The 21,935-nt window shown below is 42.5% G+C and overlaps 1 protein-coding gene across 1 annotated transcript in view; it reads left to right on the forward strand.

Annotated features, from left to right (window-relative positions):
* Window positions 1-1,844: 1,844 nt before the first annotated feature.
* LOC120053544 (calcium/calmodulin-dependent protein kinase type 1D-like) overlaps window positions 1,845-21,935 on the forward strand; it is a 48,653-nt gene continuing 28,562 nt past the window's right edge. Inside the window, exon 1 of the mRNA XM_039000679.1 lies at window positions 1,845-2,208. Coding sequence (XP_038856607.1) covers window positions 2,111-2,208 — 98 coding nt within the window. The 5' untranslated portion in view covers window positions 1,845-2,110. The remainder of the gene's footprint in view (window positions 2,209-21,935) is intronic.

Consider the following 21,935-nt stretch of genomic DNA (forward strand, 5'->3'; position numbering starts at 1 on the left):
AGAACAGTTGATTGTCAAGGGCAATGAATTCCATTATCTTGGTGTTAATGGATTTCGCCATTGAGGTGTCTCGCTGAAATTGTATTTGTCTTTCAAATGACTACTCGACTTGAACTTGTTTAGTTGTTGGAAGTGTGCGTTTAGTTTTTTTTCTGCTTTTGTTCTAAGTAGTCGGTGAACATCTGGGGGTGATGCACTTTCAAATGAGTAATTAGGTTTCTGGTATTGAAAGATTTCACTTTCTCCCCTCTGGAAATAATAGCAGATGGCCTTTTTGTTATCTTCCTTTTGAAACCTAAATATATCCACACAGCAGACATTGTGGGCTAGGTTAGGAATGCTGTGTTTTGCACGTGCATCGCTGTGTTTTGCGTGCCGTCATTACGTCGTCTACCGACATTATACAGGTATGCACGTCAGCCGTGACATCGGTTTTGAACGTCGGCGTTAAACTAGACATAGAGCCGATATTGCCATTTTTAGCTAATATCAGCCGATTCCGTTATATCGTGCATCCCTAGAAATGAACATTACATTTTCTGGCAACAGCTCTGCTGGACATTCCTGCAGTCAGCATGCCAATTGCACACTCCCTCAACTTAAGACATCTGTGGCATTGTGTTATGACAAAACTGCACATTTTAGCTTGGCCTTTGTCCCCAGCACAAGGTACACCTGATCATGCTGTTTAATCAGCTTCTTGATATGCCACACATGTCAGGTGGATGGATTATCTTGGCAAAGGAGAAACGCTCACTAACAGGGATGTAAATACATTTGTGCACAAACTGAGAGAAATAAGCTTTTTGTGCATATGCAAAACCCTGGCTTAGGGGCTAGAGGTCGTGTTTTGGACAGGGACAAGGTAGCCTTGTTCGACCACCCTGATCTCTCTGTGTGGCTATTAAACTGTGTGCAGCAGTCAGGATGGTGGGTCAGGCCTAAAGCGTAAGGATGCTACATTAGGGTTGATTTGTGATCTGCTCCGAGATGAACCAGTCTGTCCATGGAGACAGACCGGTGAGGCTCCACCATCTCATTAACACATTGTAATGAGCAGAAGACCAATTGCACTTCCTTCAGAATCTCTGACACTTGAATTAACCGATTTGAATTGGTTTTCTATATAATCATCTCGGCTAACAGCAATGGCGATATCCCTTTTGCTTTGGGGAAATAAAAAGTCTCATAATGATATAGTAGAGAAGGATGACTGCTGAATGTGATAACATAGACCAGGCACGTGCATATACTGTACATGCAGAAAACTGTTACACACCTTTTGGCTTGGTTGAGGCCATGTAGGTTGGATCAGGCCTTTAAGGGCATAAGGCAATGCCAGGGGATCAGAGTAATCATGTTGTTGTTAGAAGGACTTGACATAGTTCCCTGTCACCATAGTTGTATTCATGGAAAAGCCCACTTGCTTGTCAACTATAGCCATTACGTACTACAATTTTTTATGTTTTATTTAATCTTTTATTTAACTAGGCAAGTCAGTGGGTCATGGATTTGGTGAAATGCGAACACCAATCGTTCACTCGTAGCCTACCTATCCTCATCCCCACGCACTCTGCCGGCTACATGGACAATAGAGGAGAGCAGCCTCCCACTCCCCCTTATTGGTATAACAACAAAGGGGGCGGTCAGCAGGCAGCGTGACTCACTAGAATAGCGGTTCAGTTCAGATACACACACACCAACCGATCAACTCCGCCAACCGGAGTCATCTTTCTATCAAGTCGCATAGCCTAAACAGAATCTGAAGAGGTAGAATGAATTGTTCCGAACCAAAAGGAGACAGAATAACGAGGAAGCTCCCGTTCAATTACATCAAAGAGATTAGGCTAGTCTGATAACCTGCAGGTAGGCTGCTACGTGTGATTGGTGGTAGGGCTACTGTAGGAGACCTTTTGCATTGGCGACGCAGCGGGTTGTATGGATTGGTTGAGCGATGCAAGGTAGAATTGGGCGACACTCAGGAAGAAACTCTGTGATTTCATTCCGACTTTAGTCGCCACGAGACGGGACCATATTTCCTCACTGAGTCAGCACAAGGAGGTGAAAAACGGTGTCTAATCTAATCACTTCGGTCTTCCCTGGCGGCGACATGGCGAGGGAGAACGGAGAGTCGGGCGGGGATGGATCTTGGAAGAAGAATGTCGATGATATCACGCTTGTATTCGAGTTCAAAGAAGTCCTTGGAACGTGAGTAATGTGGTTTATCCTACTCCGTTCTAGAACCTAGGGTGTTACACTTAAACTTTGTCGTCGACTCAGTTTACTTGACAGACAAGACAATAATACAATGTAACCGTAGCGGAAATGCAATTGTCATCGTGTTCTGTTGCACATTAGATGAACTAGTCGGATTTCCACTGTTGTCAACGACATATAGACAATATGGCTAATACCTACTGGTATTTTTTAAATATTTTACAAATGTTAATTATGCTTTATGATTTCCTACAAATGTTTATGAAATCGAAAGTTACTTTCTGGGTGCAACAATTCGACAGCACGTGCGAAAACTGTCAATAATTGGTCTATTCTATGGTGGCAGGTGTTTGATGGATAATCAGACACGACCCTATATAATACGACATTGTCTCGAATTTATCTCTCATAGAGAGATTATTTTGAGAGGTTATTTTGGTCTGAGATTAGTTCTGGTAGGTTATGGCGCTTGCCCCAACTCAATGCACCTGGATTACAGAATAGATTCTCTTGAGGTTTTCTTTATTCATGTACATCAAATTGAGTCTATAAGCCGAAATATGGCAGCACCTGTTTATTAAATGCATTGACAGGACTCTGTAGTCAAAATGGTCAGGAGATTGGATTGTCAGCTGCTGATGAGAAAATAAATTCTGGTGTCTGGTCAGACTGGATAACATTGGATATATGCAGAAGATTCTAATACTTGTCCTGGTGCTGATTTATGAGCATGTCTATGCTGTATTTCATTTATGATAACACGAAAGCACAGGAGGTTAGTGGGACCTTAATAATTGGGGAGAACGGGCTTGAGTGGAATGGTATCAAATACATCACACGCATGGTTTCCAGGTGTTTGATGCCATTCCATTGGTTCCGTTCCGGCCATTATTATGAGCCGTAATTCCCTTAGCAGCCTCCTGTGCACGAAAGGGACTTGGGCAAGTCGGGGGTATTTTTTGGGTTGCCAGAAGATTATGATCACTTGGACCGAACATTTTAAGTGGCTAATTTCACCTACATGCAGGGAAAAGACCAGGCTGTACCCGGCTTCAAGAGGGGGCTGAAGGTGGCTTAGCACCCTCAGTTCAAACCTCAGTTTTAGTTTGTCCCTATATAATAAAAGGTCAAATGATTGACAGGTTGGCTCAAAAAAAATCTATCTGTATCAACTTTCAAAGCAGAATTACTTTCCCATTGTTCCTCAACTGTAGTGTATGATATACTTTTATCCAATATAAAAAAAATAAAAAAATGTTTTCGCTACATAAGACTGAATTGAGCTGGTCGGTATTTTAACGCAACAGTTTTTGTGACAAACTATCAGTAGAGTTGAAAATGTAATGGAAACACAACTTTTTATTAGGTACGTAAAAACGTAAGAAAAAAAGTGCGTTTTGTGCACTACGTCATCACACTGATTTATGGAGATTTTTGAATATTCGCATACATCTGTGGCCAATTGGATGGAAACCTAGTTACTGACTGACACTGAATTGATTATGACCGAGCTGTGTGCTCTGACCCTTTCCCCGGGCTTGGAGAGAAAATAACTGTACCGCAAAATGTTCCTGGGTGTGGCATGGAAGTTGTCACTGCTGGGGGGGTCTGGAGACAACCCGTGTCCACTGTGCGTCATTTGGCAGAGAATGCTCCCTTACCTGCTTCAACAAAGGCCCATGCGGGGATTTTATGCCCCCGCATCGCCAAAAGGTTAGTGGACAGTGTTTAGGACCTGGGCAACGTCTTCATCTGCCTTGGGGAAACTGATATGATGTTCCTTTTATTTGCTCCACCAATCTACATTCACCAAATGAACCTACCATGTTGGTCAATATGTATGATGATGATACCCAGTGCTCATTTGGAATGTGCCATTCTGCCTTGCTGTCACATGTCCATTAGTTTGGGAGGTGTGAGTTTTAAAGGGGGTGGTTAGAAATACTGAACCGTACTCACCGTAATGACGTCCTGACAATGTATGAGGTTACTGCGTATGTGTGAGGAAGTTGTCTCAAACAATTTAAAATGTCGATCAGAATAAGGGTAGGGTTGTGTGGCGAAGATGCGCTATAGGCACGTCTCTCTCCACGTTTCGAACTCGCTCCAATCCGTGCGCACTATTTGTTTAATTGTGTCAATTGTTGGGTTATGGTCGTTTTGATCATTCATTAAATATAATACATTCCTACAATTTTCATTCTCAGAGTGGATTTTTTTTTGGAGAGCTCAAAACTGCGCAACAATTGTGATGAACTTTTGGTTAATTTAATTGCATTTACCAGTTTACTATCAATTTCTTCGTAGTCTTTGTTTGGGGAGCATGTGTCTGGTTTTTCCATGTTTAACGTGTGAATGCACGCACTGTAGCATGCATACATATACCTGGCCTGCGTGCCAAGAATAGGTGTTGCCAAATGTATTTAAGTGTTTGGGGATGTTCTAGTTAGTTCACCTTTGGGTAACTCAAAGGGAGGCTGTATCTGCTTATTGGTTAAGACAGGTTTTGCCTAATGAAAGGCTTTTTCTTTTGAATGCTGACATTTTTAAGTCAGAACCTTGTGTGTATGTATGTATGTATATATATATATATATATACTACATGACCAAAAGTCATGCTCGTCGAACATCTAATTCCAAAATCATGGGCATTAATTTGGAGTTGGTACCCCCCCCCCCCCACTTGCTGCTACAACAACCTCCACTCTTCTGGGAAGGCTTTCCACTAGATGTTGGAACATTGCTGCAGGGACTTGCTTCCATTCAGCCACAAGATCATTAGTGAGGTCGGGCAATGATGTTGGGAGATTAGGCCTGGCTTGCAGTCGGCGTTCCAATTCATCCCAAAGGTGTTCGATGGGGTTGAGGTCAGCGCTCTGTGCAGGCCAGTCAAGTTCTTCCACACCAATCTCGACAAACCATTCATTTCTATATAGACCTCGCTTTGTGCACAGGGCACTACGCGCTTCAGCTGTCCTGTTCTGTGGCCTACCACTTCACAGCTGAGCCGTTGTTGCTCCTAGATGTTTCCCTTTCACAATAACAGCACTTACAGTTGACTGGGGCAGCTGTAGCAGGGCAGAAATTTGGATGAACTGACTTGTTGAAAAGGTGGTATCCTATGACTGCCACGTTGAAAGTCACTGAGCTCTTCAGTAAGGCCATTCTACTGCCAATGTTTGTCTGTGGAGATTGCATGGCTGTGTGCTCGATTTCATACACCTGTCAGCAACGGGTGTGGATGAAATGGCCAAATCCACTCATTTGAAGGGGTGTTCACATACTTTCAAAAATGATGGTGATATTTAAACACCAGCTCTGTGTAAATAAATCGAACACTCATTTACACATCTGCCTCCTGCTGAATCTTTCTCCTTACGACTGCTAGAAGGACCCTATTTTACGCTGATACAGCACAGCGCCAACCTGTCACTTCAAAAGCACTCGATTTTGGACTTTTATGTTTGTGGTATAGCTTGACATATGTGGAATCCAATGTCATTCGAATGTAAGAACCCTGAAAATGTTTGTCCCCTTTCCACTGCCCCTTTATCCTGGTGCCAGTTCTGGACCAGACTACTGGAATTATTTGCATTTTGTTTGTCAGTAAACAATTATTACCTGCCCCACACAATGGGGCAACTTTAGAACAGGCACAACTTGTGAGACTGCTCAGTGCGCAGGTCACTTTCCCCAGGCAATAAGTCAACCATTAATGTCAATCAATGCATGTAATGTTATCCTCTTCATCAGCAGTCATGAATGCACTGCTATCACTTCATCTATCGTCTAAGTTACCTGGCGATTATTATTTTTTTATTTTATTTTATTTTTTAAACATTTTATCCCCTTTTCTCCCCAATTTTCGTGGTATCCAATCGCTAGTAATTACTATCTTGTCTCATCGCTACAACTCCCGTACGGGCTCGGGAGAGACGAAGGTCGAAAGCCATGCGTCCTCCGAAGCACAACCCAACCAAGCCGCACTGCTTCTTTAACACAGCGCGCCTCCAACCTGGAAGCCAGCCGCACCAATGTGTCGGAGGAAACACCGTGCACCTGGCCCCCTTGGTTAGCGCGCACTGCGCCCGGCCCGCCACAGGAGTCGCTGGAGCGCGATGAGACAAGGATATCCCTACCGGCCAAACCCTCCCTAACCCGGACGACGCTAGCCCAATTGTGCGTCGCCCCACGGACCTCCCGGTCGCGGCCGGCTGCGACAGAGCCTGGGCGCGAACCCAGAGACTCTGGTGGCGCAGTTAGCACTGCGATGCAGTGCCCTAGACCACTGCGCCACCCGGGAGGCCCTACCTGGCGATTTTTAAGATCACTCTGGGAGTATGGACCATTTTCATTATCACTTCAGATCTCTGGTGTTCAGTAACCCCAGAATCTGTGTGTTCAGGATGTCGAAGATGAGTATGATGTGTCTCCTGTCTAACGCCCATTCCAACTCCCATTAGACAGCTCTGCAAGCGTTATGTCAAAATACTTATTACTCATTATGGCGTTTTGCTGAGCAACAATCTTCATTTACGTCCGTTATGTACTTCCAAAAAAGGTCTAAATAAAAATGTACAAGCAACCAAAAAAATGCCTATTTTGCTCCTCAATGTAAATCACTCATTACTGTCACACAGGTCAGAAGTCTACAACAGCTCAAAACATTGGAGGTGCTGAAGATGCTGTTATTTGGTTGCTTGTAACAGTTTTATTTAGACCTCTTTTGGAAGTACGCATCGGCCATAACCGGAGTAAATTAAGATAGTTGCTCGGCGAAACTCCACATTTGAGCAACAAACGTGTTTTGACGTGATGCTTGCAGAGCTGTCTAATGGTAGTTTGAATCGGAGCTTCCTGGGCATTAGAGGAGACACGTCATACTCATCGTGGACATCTCGAACGTATAGCTACTGGGGCACTCCCAAGAGATGCTTTTATTGACGCTAGACTGACCTTTGAACTGGGAATCGAAAAAGACACACGCATATGGGGATGGGTTTCATCCCATTACTACTGTTTGTTGTACGTGGGACAACAGTTCTGCTCACAGTTCTGTTATTCTCACAATGTATTCTCTCATGCTTGAACTACTACACTTTTTTTCAGTGCAGACACATTCTAGCGGAGTTTATTTCTGCCCTACAGTTAGTGCTGCTTGACTTAATGCCTGCTCTGCTGTGGATGAGTTACGATGCACACAGGGAGCATGTAGGTACTCACTTTGAAGGGCATGTTCCCCAAAATGGAAGACTGGAAGACAGTTCTACAAAAGATTCTCTCCCTCTTCAAGATTGTCATCAATGGCCTGGGTGTTACATGCATACTGTAGGTGTTAGTTGTTGTTGGAGCCAAAGCACAGAGTGATAATCTAGCCACACTTTTTAATTCACAGGCAATAAAGATAAAACACCAGGTATAAAATCTAGGTGTTATTTTAGATTCTGAACTATATTTCGAATCACACATTAGGAATGTGATCAAAATAGCTTTTTACCACCTGAGGAACATTGCCAAGGTGCGGCCATTTCTCTCTCGGGCTGATACAGAGAGACTAATTCGTACTTTTATGACAAGCAGGCTTGACTACTGTAATGCTCTCCTGTCTGGTCTACCCAAGAAAGCCATTGGTCAACTGCAGAACATACAGAATGCTGCAGCATGGGTACTGACCAAGGCCAGACGGAGAGAACACATACTTCACTGGTTTGAAGGTGTCTGCATTGGCTGAGTTTTAGAATTCATTTTAAGATTATTGTATTGGTTTTTAAATCAATCCACGATTGTGCACTCCAACACGTCAGACATGTTTTTTTTGAGTTATGTACCCAGTAGGTCCCTCAGGTCTTCTGCCACTGGCCTTTTAACTATCCCAAAGCCTAGGACCAAGAGGCATGGAGAGGCAGCTTTTAGTTATTATGCCCTCAGCTTCTGGAATAACCTGCCAGATAACCTGAGGGGGGCTGAAATTGTGAACATATTAAAAAAAATAACTTAACCTCTTTTTAGATTAGCTTTTCCTTAGGGTGCTCATTAGTAGTTCAGTTTGCCATTCTTTTTGTTTTATCTTTTGTTTGTGTATTAAATATTTTAAATATTTTTTTTTACTGTAAAGCACATTGCGTTGCATTTCATGTCTGTAATGTTCTGTATAAATAAAGCTTGATTTGGTTCGGCTCCCTGTCCAATGACTAACTCGGGTTTTTTTTGTGTGCGTTTTGATCTTGAAGTAAAAATCTGTCAACATGTTTGATAGAGGTTGAATTGATAAGCTATGTGTTATAGGAAAAGAAAGACTAAGTCCTTGGACCTTCAGATGTTTTTTTTTTTCTATTTAATTCCTTCAATGTAAGCAGCCACACATGCATCAGCACTCCTTCTTTTGGGGAGAATGTAATTTGATCGGGTATTGTAGGAAGCCTGTGTCAGAGAAGGGAATTCCCGGGGGCTGTTTTTGGCCAGTCCTTGGATAACGGTGTCAAGCTGGAAAAGTAGGCCACTCTTCGCTTCAGTAAACTGGCAATGCTGTTCTCCATTCAACTGTGTAAACTTGGACAATATGGGGATCAGGATTGGGGTCAATTCTGTTTTGATTCAGTCAATTCAGGAAATAAACTGAAAATGGAATTGGAATCTCAGTTGACTTCCTGGCTATTTGGAGTGATAACACACACAGCAATCCCTTCTTCACGGCATAGCCTATTTGTTGTTGAGTCTAAGATCATTCTCAATATGCTACGTCTCTTAGGCTAAGTCTCACATTCAGTCTGCACACGTTTTGGCTTAGCCCAGGGCTAAGAAAGAACATGCAGCGTGAAAGCCATTAATGTCCCCTAATGCCCCCCCCCCCCCCCAAACCCACATGGATCCGTGTTCGACCCTGTCCTCCTGAGGTACAGGCTGTGCCTCTCATTACCATCAGGGAGGTGAGGAGCTCAATGTTCCCATCAGCCTCTTGATTTGGACACATGGCTTTAGTGTGATTGTAACCCCCGACTTGGGTCACACCAAGAGACCTTACGTAATTCACTCCATTCCATTCAACTATATTTCCTTGCAGGCTCCCGTTGTATTCAAGGAGTGGGCGATCGTAACGGCAGAAGGTTACGATGCCCTCATCTGTTCTTTTATTGTTACCTGTGAATGTCATCGTGAGTTTAGGAACCAATATTCACAGTCGGTTAGGAAAGCTAAGGCTAGCTTTTTCAAACAGACATATGCATCTTGTAGCACTAATTCCAAAGAGTTTTGGGACACTGTCAAGTCCATGGAGAATAAGAGCACCTCCTCCCAGCTGCCCACTGCACTGAGGCTAGGAAACACTGTAACCACCGATAAATCTACGATAATGGAGAATTTCAATAAGCATTTTTCTACGGCTGGCCATGCTTTCCACCTGGCTTAGCTCACTGGTCACCATAACACCCACACGTAGCACGCGCTCCAGCAGGTATATTTCACTGGTCATCCCCAAAGCCAACACTTCTTTTGGCTGCCTTTCCTTCCAGTTCTCTGCTGCCAATGACTGGAGCTAATTGCAAAAATCTCTGAAGCTGGAGACTCATATCTCCCTCTCTAACTTTAAGCATCAGCTGCCAGAGCAGCTTACCGATCACTGTACCTGTACACAGCCAATCTGTAAATAGCACACCCAACTACCTCATCCCCATATTATTACTTACCCTCTTGCTCTTTTGCACCCCAGTATCTCTACTTGCACATCATCTGCACATCTATCACTCCAGTATTAATGCTAGATTGTAATTATTTCCGCCTCTATGGCATATGTATTGCCTACCTCGCTACTCTTCTACATTTGCACACACTGTACATAGATTTTTCAATTTTTATTTTGTTGTTGACTGTACGTTTGTTTGTAACTCAGTTTTTTGTCGCACTGCTTTGCTTCATCTTGGCCAGGTCGCAGTTGTAAATGAGAAATTGTTCTCAACTGGCCTACCTGGTTAAATAAAGATGAAAAAAATAAATGAGTCACTGTCTAAACAGTCTGTAGGTTGAAAACCAGTCATCTCTACATAACAGCCCACCATGCCTGGGGGCGGCAGGTAGCCTTGTGGTTAGAGTGTTGGGCCAGTAACCGAAAGTGCCTAGATAAAGAAAGGTTAAAATAAAAACCAAAAAATCAATAAATGCCTTTGCCTGTCTGCCCACCAATGTCTGCAGTAGCTCGGTCGTGCTCAGTTTTGTTCTGTTGTAAAACTTTTTTTCTACACACACACACACACACACACACTGTCCCATGTCAGCACAGCAGAGGCCCTGGTTAGGGCTCCTGCTGTGTTGTGTATAAGCAGAGACAGCAGGTGTGTGTGGTGTGTTGTATTCAGTGAGCTTGCTGCCTGCTGAGCTGCTGTCACAGGCTGACAGCAGGCGGGTCACTCGGGGTGAGCCAACCCTGGCAGGTTTAGCACACACACACAGCGCTGTCTTTTCCCCTCCTCCTCCCGACCACTTGTTCAGCGCTCAGCCTAGACGATCTGCTTGGGGATTAAGAATAGACAGGTATAGGAAGGAGGTGACAGGGACAGAGAGATGTAGATTATCTCTTCTCCTCCTCTTCCTTCCCTTCCTCCACTTCGGGCTTTCCCATCAGTGTCCAATAGGGATCATCCCTTCTCACTCATTCACTTTAGGTCTCCCTGACTGAATAACCTTAAACCCCTTCCCTTGACCCTAGAATTTACCCACTAGCCCATAGACACATTTACATCAGATTGGATTGGTTATTAGGTATAAGCAATATGGCAGAAATTCCAACTAGCCAATCAGAGGTAAATGTGTAACTAGCACCCATTACCACAATAATAAATTCTTAACTGACTTGCCTAGTTAAATTGAAACAATATTGCTCATACCTATTCAATATTTTAAGATCTAGGTGAAAGGCGTAGGGTTGCTTCTGGATGAGGCCATAATCTCCACCTGTTGCCCTTCAACAATGCATAGCTATGAGATGGGAAGCAAGCTTGGAAGAAGAAAGGAACGGCCTAATTGTCACTATCGAAAACGTCAATGCTCATCAACATTGATTGGGTCACACCAAGAGACCTTATGTAATTCACTCCGTTCCATCCAACTATATTGTCCTGGCAGGGAAATTCATTGTGCTTCCGGGAGCACATAAGACACACAATTTAGTACACAGTTAAGAAGTAATATGTGTCACAGTCATATAAGTACAGTGGAACAGGCTCCCGTTGTATTCACGGAGTGGGCGGTCGTAACGGCAGAAGGTTACGATGCCCTCATCTGTTCTTTTTATTGTTACCTGTGAATGTTGTCATAATGAGTCACCGTCTAAACAGTCGATAGGTTGAAAACCAGTCATCTCTACACAACAGCTCACCATGCCTCTGCCTGTCTGCCCACCTATATCTGCAGTAGCTCGGTTATGCTCATTTTTGTTCTGCAAAACTTTTTTCCACACCCACACACACACAGTCCCATGCCAACACAGCAGAGGCTCTGGTTGTGGCTCCTGCTGTGTTGTGTATAAGCAGAGACAGCAGGTGTGCGGTGTATTCAGTCAGCTAGCAGCCTGCTGAGCTGGTGTCGTGGGCGGGTCACTCCGGGTGAGTCAGCCCTTGCAGCTATAGCACCCACACACACACAGCTCTGTCTTCTCTCCTCCTCTTCCTAATCCCTCATTCAGCCTAGACCCTTTGCTTGGGAATCAAGAATAGACTGATCAAAGGAGTGAGGGACAGGAAGAGACCCAGATTCTCTTCTCCTACCCCTCTTCCTTGCCCTCCTTCATTTCAGGCCTCCCCAGAAATTTCAACTAGCCTACCAGAGGGAAATGTGGAACTACCACCATATTGCTCATACCTATTCAATCTTTTAAGAATCGAGGTGAAGTCCTTATGGTTTATAGGGTTGCTTCCGGATGAGGCCATAGTCTTTAGCTGTTACCCTTCAACAATGCAAAGCTATGAGAGGGAGTTTCTGCTATTGATCCACGGACCCTGACATCTACTTTATGATATTGTTCCTTTACTAAAGCTCAATTGAATGTTTGGCAGGCAGGTGTAATCCATTTTGTTTCCCCAATACAAACAGAAGGATAGATAGCCATAGATTTTTGAATACAATAGAAAAGTTGTGTTAAACAAACATCTGTGTGCTATTTGAATGAGAAATATATCACACTGAACAAAAATAAGTGCCACATGTAAAGTATTGGTTCCCATGTTTCATGAGCTGAAATAAAAGATCCCAGAAATGTTCCATATGTACAAAAAGCTTCTCTCAAATGTTGTGCACAAATTTGTTTACATCCCTGTCAGTGAGAATTTCTACTTTGCCAATATAATTAATCCTCCTGACAGGTGTGGCATATCAAGAAGCTGATTTAAATGGCATGATCATTACACATGTCCACCTTGTGCTGGGGACAAAAGGCCAACCTAAAATGTGCAGTTTTGTAACACAACACAATGCTACAGATGTCTCAGTTTTGGGGGAGTGTGCAATTGGCATGCTGACTGCAGGAATGCCCACCAGAGCTATTGCCAGATAATTTAATGTTTATTTCTCTACCATGAGCTGCGTCCAACGTCGTTTTAGAGAATTTGTCAGTACGTCCAACCGGCCTCACAAACGCAGACCATGTGTAACAACGCCAGCCCAGGACCTCCACATCTGGCTTCTTCACCTGCAGGATCGTCTGAGACCAGCCACCCGGACAGCTGATGAAACTGTGGGTTTGCTCGTCATCGTCACCAGGGTCTTAACCTGACTGCAGTAACCGACTTCAGTGGGCAAATGCTCACCTTCGATGGTCACTGGCAATCTGGTGAAATGTGCTCATGTATGAATTCCAGGTATCAAATTGTATTTGGCACATGTGGTCAAATACTTACAAGCCCTTAACCAACCATGCTTTAAGAAGTTAACACTTGTTTTTTTCTTAAGTGAAAAATAAAAGTAACAAATAATTCAACGGCAGCAGTAAAATAACAAGCGAGGCTATGTACCGGTACAGAGTCAATGTGTGAGGGCACCGGTTGAGGTAATTAAGGAAATATGTACATGTAGGTAGAGTTAAAGTGACTGCATAGATTAATAACTGAGTAGCAGCAGTGAAAAAGAGGGTTCAAGGGTAGCCCTTTGATTAGCTGTTCAGGAGTCTTATGGCTTGGGGGTTGAAGCTGTTAAGAAGCCTTTTGGACCTCGACTTGGTCCTACGGTACCGCTTGCCATGCGGTAGCAGAGAGAACAGTCTATGACTAGGGTGGCTGGAGTCTTAGGGCCTTCCTCTGACGCCGAGTGATATAGAGGTCCTGGATAGCAGGACGCTTCACCCCAGTGATTTACTGGGCCTTACGCACTACCCTCTAGTGCCTTGCGGTCGGAGGCCGAGCAGTTGCCATACCAGGCGGTGATACAACCAGTCAGGATGCTCTCGATGGTGCAGCTGTAGAACCTTTTGAGGATCTGAGGACCCATGCCAAATCTTTTCAGTCTCCTGAGGGGGAATAGATTATGTCGTGCCCTATTCACAACGGTCTGTGTGTTTGGACCATTATGGTGTCAGCATCACCAACAAACTAAGGAACTTGAAGCTCTCAACCTGTTCCACTACAGCACCATCGATGAGAATGGCGGCGTGCTCAGTCCTCCTTTTCCTGTAGTCCACAATCATCTCCTTTGTCTTAATCATGTTGAGGGAGAAGTTGTCCTGGCACCACACGACCAGGTGTCTGACCCCCAAATAGGCTGTCTCATCGTTGTCGGTGATCAGGCCTACCACTTGTGTCATCGGCAAACTTGATGATGGTGTTGGAGTCATGCCTGGCCGTGCAGTCATGAGTGAACAGGGAGTACAGGAGGGGACTGAGCACGCCCCCCCTGAGGGGCCCCCGTGTTGAGGATCAGCGTGGCGGATGTTGTTCCCTAACCTTACCACCTGGGGGTGGCCCGTCAGGAAGTCCAGGATCCAGTTGCAGAGGGAGGTGTTTAGTCCCAGGATCCTTAGCTTAGTGATGCGCTTTGAGGGTACTATGGTGTTGAACGCTGAGATGTAGTCAATGAATAGCATTCTCACATAGGTGTTCCTTTTGTTCCTGTGGGAAAGGTCAGTGTGGAGTGCATCATCTGTGGATCTGTTGGGGCAGTATGCAAATTGGAGTGGGTCTAGGGTTTCTGCGATTAATGGTGTTGATGTGAGCCATGGCCAGCCTTTCAAAGCACTTCATGGCTTCAGACGTGAGTGCTACGGGTCTGTAGTCATTTAGGCAGGTTACCTTTGTGTTCTTGGGCACAGGGACTATGGTGGTCTGCTTGATACATGTTGGTATTACAGACTCAGTCAGGGAGAGGTTGAAAATGTCAGTGAAGACACTTGCCAGTTGGTCAGCGCATGCTCGGAGTACACGTCCTGGTAATCCGTCTGGCCCTGCGGCCTTGTGAATGTTGACCTGTTTAAAGGTCTTACTCACATCGGCTATGGAGAGCGTGATCACACAGCTGTACTGGGCAGGTGGCAGACAGCGTGTATGGGCGTGCGGTTTGCTTATGTCAACATTGTTAGGAGTGCCCCATGTTGGTGGGTGGGTTATGGTATGGGCAGGCATAAGCTACGGACAACAAACACAATTGCATTTTATCGATGGCCATTCATCCGCCGCCATCACCTCGTGTTTCAGCATGATAATGCACGGCCCCATGTCGAAAGGATCTGTACACATTCCTGGAAGCTGAAAATGTCCCAGTTCTTTCATGGCCCACATACTTACCAGACATGTCACCCGTTGAGCATGTTTGGGATGCTCTGGATCGACGTGTACAACGGTGTGTTCCAGTTCCCACCGATATCCTGCAACTTCGCACAGCCATTGAAGAGGAGTGGGACTACATTCCACAGGCCACAATCAACAGCCTGATCAACTCTATGCGAGTGAGATGTGTTGCGCTGCATGAGGCAAATTGTGGTCACACAAGATACTGATTCGTTTTCTGATCCACTCCCCTACTTTTTTGTAAGATATCTTTTTTTCAAGGTAGATGCATATCTGTACTCATGTGAAATCCATAGATTAGAGCCTAATTTATTTATTTCAATTGATTTCCTTAACTCAGTAAAATATTTGAAATTGTTGCATTTATTTTTTTGTATTGTGTGTGTGAACAATGTTTGTTAATCACTAGCAACAACAGAATAAAGTAATTTTTAGTTACATACCTACAGTAGAAAATAGGAGAATATCTTATTTCTAATTAACTTAATTTCTCAACTCCTATTGATCAAGAAAAGGTTGAAGACCCTTGATGTAGGGTGCTATTTGGGACGCAACCCGTATCTACCCCTGGAATGGTGTTGCGGTCATGCTGTTAGTCACCCAGGTTGTTGCCTAATGAAGTCTGCTTTGTCACTGTAGCATAGTCCATCTCTATCAACATCCAGTGGCGTGTATCCATGGATGCCAAGCGTCCCCAAAAAATTGAAATTTTTTCTTCAGTTCGCAAGAAACTGAATTTATCTCACCAGAGAAAGTATCCAAGCGAGCAAACAGCACCCCTTTGTCTCTGTATATGTAGCCCATCTATCTGATGGTGTCTGGTCAAAAATAGTGACTTTGTTGCCGCCCGCATTGAATGCAAGGGAAGCCAGAGAGCATTTGGCCTCCCTTGGTAAAGTATAAAATAATAGCCAATCAGCATTGAGCTTAACTGAGTGAGTACAACTGTGAATGGTCCTGTTTGGATTTGGCTTCACATCAAAATGCCATACATAGAAAAAACTTGTTGTTGCATCTCATTGTCGTTGTTCTCTGGTGGCTAGCTAGCTAGCTAAAATTGTCCCTTTCCCAAATTAGCCATGGATGGAGAGACTGATTTGTGTTTCTACTTAATTCTCCGTACTGGCCAATGATTATACCAACGATTCTGATCCAACCATAAATTCATCCATTGTGCCCCTGGCCTGAGAGGATGGACGTTCAATATATAGCTAGATGTAGTAGGCTAATGTTAACTAGCTGGCTCTTTGTTGCCCATGAAAGGAAGTCAGGCTCGTGAGCAAGCGTTTTAGCCAGATAGCCTAGGACAACAAAAACTAAAAGCGTGTACTGTATGAGAGTCATAGACCGTTTCGTCAACATGAAAGAGAGGAGGTTGGCATTGGCGTTTCTCTACAAGTAGGCTGAGTCGACATGTTTTCTTTATACTTGCACGAACGCGCACACACAAGAATTCCGCACCATGGACAGCCACATCATATTTAGCTTACGTTGATTGGAATAAATAGTTTTTAGTATCTTTTAGTTGTCACTTTATTAGTAAAGTGACAACTAAAAGATACCTAAAACAATTAGACTAGGCAGAGGTGATTTGATGTTGAAATGGTGCTGGAAAAAAGGAGGCAGCTCCTGTTTCCTTTGCGACTTGCGGTAACTCTGTGGTTCTAAATCAATAGTTAGTGGTCCGAAAATGTCAGAAACACTAACTTGCTTGATCATGCTGTAGGTTATGTAGACTCAAGACACTCCAGTTTTATGATGAAACAAAGGTGTGGTGTAATTTTATTATGCCACTGTGTCTTATTGTCTCGGCCTTAGGCCTATATATCACAGTGGCAAGGTATATGAACTAACAGGTTATAAAACAAATGAACACACAGGTTGCAATAATAGAACACACAGGTTGCAATAATAGAACACACAGGTTGCAATAATAGAACACACAGGTTGCAATAATAGAACACACAGGTTGCAATAATAGAACACACAGGTTGCAATAATAGAACACACAGGTTGCAATAATAGAACACACAGGTTGCAATAATAGAACACACAGGTTGCAATAATAGAACACACAGGTTGTAATAATAGAACACACAGGTTGTAATAATTGAACACACAGGTTGTAATAATTGAACACACAGGTTGTAATAATTGAACACACAGGTTGTAATAATTGAACACACAGGTTGTAATAATTGAACACACAGGTTGTAATAATTGAACACACAGGTTGCAATAATAGAACACATAGGTGGTGATAATAGAACACATAGGTGGTGATAATAGAACACATAGGTGGTGATAATAGAACACATAGGTGGTGATAATAGAACACATAGGTGGTAATAATAGAACACATAGGTGGTAATAATAGAACACACAGGTGGTAATAATAGAACACACAGGTGGTGATAATAGAACACATAGGTGGTAATAATAGAACACATAGGTGGTGATAATAGAACACATAGGTGGTAATGATAGAACACATAGGTGGTAATAATAGAACACATAGGTTGTAATAATAGAACACATAGGTTGCAATAATAGAACACATAGGTTGCAATAATAGAACACACAGGTGGTGATAATAGAACACATAGGTGGTAATGATAGAACACATAGGTGGTAATAATAGAACACATAGGTTGTAATAATAGAACACATAGGTTGTAATAATAGAACACATAGGTTGCAATAATAGAACACATAGGTTGTAATAATAGAACACATAGGTTGCAATAATAGAACACATAGGTTGTAATGATAGAACACATAGGTTGCAATAAGAACACATAGGTTGTAATAATAGAACACATAGGTTGTAATAATAGAACACACAGGTTGCAATAATAGAACACACAGGTTGCAATAATAGAACACACAGGTTGCAATAATAGAACACACAGGTTGCAATAATAGAACACACAGGTTGTAATAATAGAACACACAGGTTGTAATAATTGAACACATAGGTTGTAATAATAGAACACACAGGTTGCAATAATAGAACACACAGGTTGCAATAATAGAACACACAGGTTGCAATAATAGAACACACAGGTTGCAATAATAGAACACACAGGTTGCAATAATAGAACACACAGGTTGCAATAATAGAACACACAGGTTGTAATAATAGAACACACAGGTTGTAATAATTGAACACACAGGTTGTAATAATTGAACACACAGGTTGTAATAATTGAACACACAGGTTGTAATAATTGAACACACAGGTTGTAATAATAGAACACACAGGTTGCAATAATAGAACACATAGGTGGTGATAATAGAACACATAGGTGGTGATAATAGAACACATAGGTGGTGATAATAGAACACATAGGTGGTGATAATAGAACACATAGGTGGTGATAGTAGAACACATAGGTGGTAATAATAGAACACATAGGTGGTAATAATAGAACACATAGGTGGTAATAATAGAACACACAGGTGGTGATAATAGAACACATAGGTGGTAATAATAGAACACATAGGTGGTGATAATAGAACACATAGGTGGTAATGATAACACATAGGTGGTAATGATAGAACACATAGGTGGTAATAATAGAACACATAGGTTGCAATAATAGAACACATAGGTTGCAATAATAGAACACACAGGTGGTGATAATAGAACACATAGGTGGTAATGATAGAACACATAGGTGGTAATAATAGAACACATAGGTTGTAATAATAGAACACATAGGTTGTAATAATAGAACACATAGGTTGCAATAATAGAACACATAGGTTGTAATAATAGAACACATAGGTTGCAATAATAGAACACATAGGTTGTAATGATAGAACACATAGGTTGTAATAAGGCTTTTGTTCTGGCTTGGCTTCTCCAGCGATTTTTTTTTTTTTTTTTTTACCCACGCACTGATCCTGTCGACGTCAGTCAGATCCACTGCTGCCTGGCCGGCATCTCGCTCTCGCTTGCACTCAATGATGATGCTCTCAACGATGATGTCAGAGATGCATTTAATACCAAAAACAAACAAATATTTATACAGTGCCTTCCGCTTTTACTTATCACATCTGTGTAGGACAATTAGATCACTATAAGCGAATGATCACCGTGTTCACTGCAGCTGGACTGCTCTGTAGCATTAAGACCACTTTAAAGGGTTTTCTCTTATTACGTTCCTTTACCCAGTCCTATTTTCAGGGAAAGTGCTGTAGTGTAGCTAGTCTCCTTTCAGGCAGGCACTGAGGGATTGTGGAGTAAAATGGTTCTCTGTGTGTGTGTACACACACACACAGTCAGTCCTCAAATGAGTGGCTGGCTCTTGGGGGAGAGGGGATTGAGTTGAGCTGCAGCTAGGAAATTGGTATGATGATGGGGGACCCTTTTAGATGTGGCTGTTGTAATTGCGTGTGTGTGTGTCCGCATGTGGGTGCAGAAGTGTCTCTGCCTCCTCATGCATTCGTTGAATCCCTGATTTACTTGAATCAGGTCCTGTGTTCATAGGACTTCTTCACCCGAACCTAGATCAGCACTCCTGCCCTGAGACGCTTTATAACTACGCCCAGACGTGATTGTAGTACAGGATATAGTAAGGGGAGCTGGTTCGGGTCTGGAAACATGGGTCTAGTTAAAAGTAGGGATGTAACGATTCACCCATACGATTCAAATGTTTAAGATATGACCGCATCGGTCCGCGGATGTGTCCTCTCCTTCATGGTCAAACTAAGAATGTAACTGTCTTGACAGTCTTGCCCAACAACCTGGGAAATATCAGTAGCCAGGTCAAACTGCGCAACGTGCCAGCTTCGCGTGCTGACCAATGTGAGGGAGGTGGCCTGTTCCTGATCTCGCTCATCTGAGCAACACGTTCAGCATTCAAATGCTAAAATGGTTTGTGTGATATTAGCCTGTATTAGTTCACAACCTAAAGTGCCTTCAGAAAGTGTTCACACCCCTTTTTGACTTTTTATTTTCTTGTTTCACTGGCCTACACACGATATCCCATAATGTCGAAGTGTAATTATGTTTTTAGAAATGTTCTACAAATGAATAAAAATATAAAGTCAAGTTATTCAACCCCTTTTGTTAAGGCAAGCCTAAATGAGTTCAGGAGTAAACATTTGTTTACGTTGCATGCACTCTGTGTGCAATAATAGTGTTTGACATGATTTTGGAATGACTACCTCTATACCCTACAGGTACAGTTATCTGTAAGGTCCCGCAGTTGAGCAGGGGATTTCAGACACTGATTCAACTACAAAGACCAGGGAGGTTTTTCAATGCCTCGCAACAAAAAGCACCTATTGGTAAATGGGTTAAAACAAAAAAAATGCAGACATTTAATATCCCTTTGAGCATATATCAATACACCCTCAGGGATTTCACCATGAGGTCAATGGTGACTTTTTAAAACACTTAAAGTTTAATGGTTGTGATGGCATAAAACAACTGAGGATGGATCAACAACATTGTAGTTACTCCACAATACTAATCTAAATGACAGAGTGGCTGCATCATGTTATGGGTATGCTTGTCATCGGCAAGGACTAGGGAGTTTTTTTAGGGTGAAAATAAATGTGGAAAAGAGCTAAGCACAGGCAAAGCCCCAGAGGAAAAACCTGGTTCATCAGTCTGCTTTCCAACAGACACTGGAAGACAAATTCACCTTTCAACAGGACAATAATCTAAAATACAACGGCAAATATACTGTACACTGTACAACATTTTAATGTTCCTGAGTGGCCTAGTTACACACAGCTGTAAACCCTGCCAAGGGGGATTCTAACATATATTGACTCAGGGGTGTGAATACTTACGTAAATTAGATTTCTGTATTTCATATTCAGTAAATTTGCAAACATTTCTAAAAATATGTTTTCACTTTGTCATTATGGGGTATTGTGTGTAGATCGGTGAGGAAAAATATATATTTAATCCATTTTGAATTCAGGCTGTAACACAACAATATTATATGGAATAAGTCAAGGGGTATGAATACTTTCTGAAGGCACTGTATGTAATTTGCTAGGTTATTCGTATCTATGGGCTGTTAAATTGTTTTACCTGAATAAAAGTAAGCTACCAGAAACAACTCTCATTTGGCTATACTTGCTGAACAGTGTTTACAATAGATTTTATTTAGATTGTTAAGATTCACCATCAGTTTTGGTAGTTTTGCTTTAAACAATCAGTCAATATTGTCATTTTTAGATATACAGGGTAAATTTGATAAATTTATAATGCGGAATCACTTTTACGAGGCGCGCTGTATGGCCAATGTGGGAGAAGAAAATAAGCTCACAATTTTTTCAAACGGTCAAAACCATTTCATTTTGAGAGGGGTGAAATCCAAACTTGTGCTACATATTCATTGGCTATGTCATACCTAATTCGTAAACATTGATATATGACTAGCTCAAACACTTAATCTGCAAAAATGACAAGTTTTATTAGTGGGTGATGTTGATTTCTAAACATGATGGTGATTTTCAAATAGGCTACATTGCAGCCCCCCAATCTGATATTGTAGATGCTTAGTCTCCCTTATGGCTCAGATCAGATGCCTGCATAATACATACACATAATTTACAGTACATTCCGAAAGTATTCAGACCCCTTGACTTTTTCCACATCTGTGACCGACCGTCTCGATTCGGTCTTGAGGCAAAATATCCAATGTTTTTTACAATGGATAAAAGTAGACTCAGCTAGAAAATGGTATATCATACACTACAGTTGAGGAACAATGGGGAAAGTAATTCTGCTTTGAAAGTTGATAAACCTGTAACCTCACTTTTGAGAAAATGGCCCTTGAGTGTTTTGGTACCTACTGGAGAGCTCTTCTTTGTCTACACCCATTCAGCATCATTCACACCCTCTTATGCTTTAACCCCACGCATCTCTTTAAGGATTCACATGTGAGGCTATGTACTAAGCAACCAAAGATTTCAAGACCTAAAGTCTGG

Source organism: Salvelinus namaycush, chromosome 9 (assembly GCF_016432855.1).
Source record: "Salvelinus namaycush isolate Seneca chromosome 9, SaNama_1.0, whole genome shotgun sequence".
Taxonomy (NCBI): domain Eukaryota; kingdom Metazoa; phylum Chordata; class Actinopteri; order Salmoniformes; family Salmonidae; genus Salvelinus; species Salvelinus namaycush.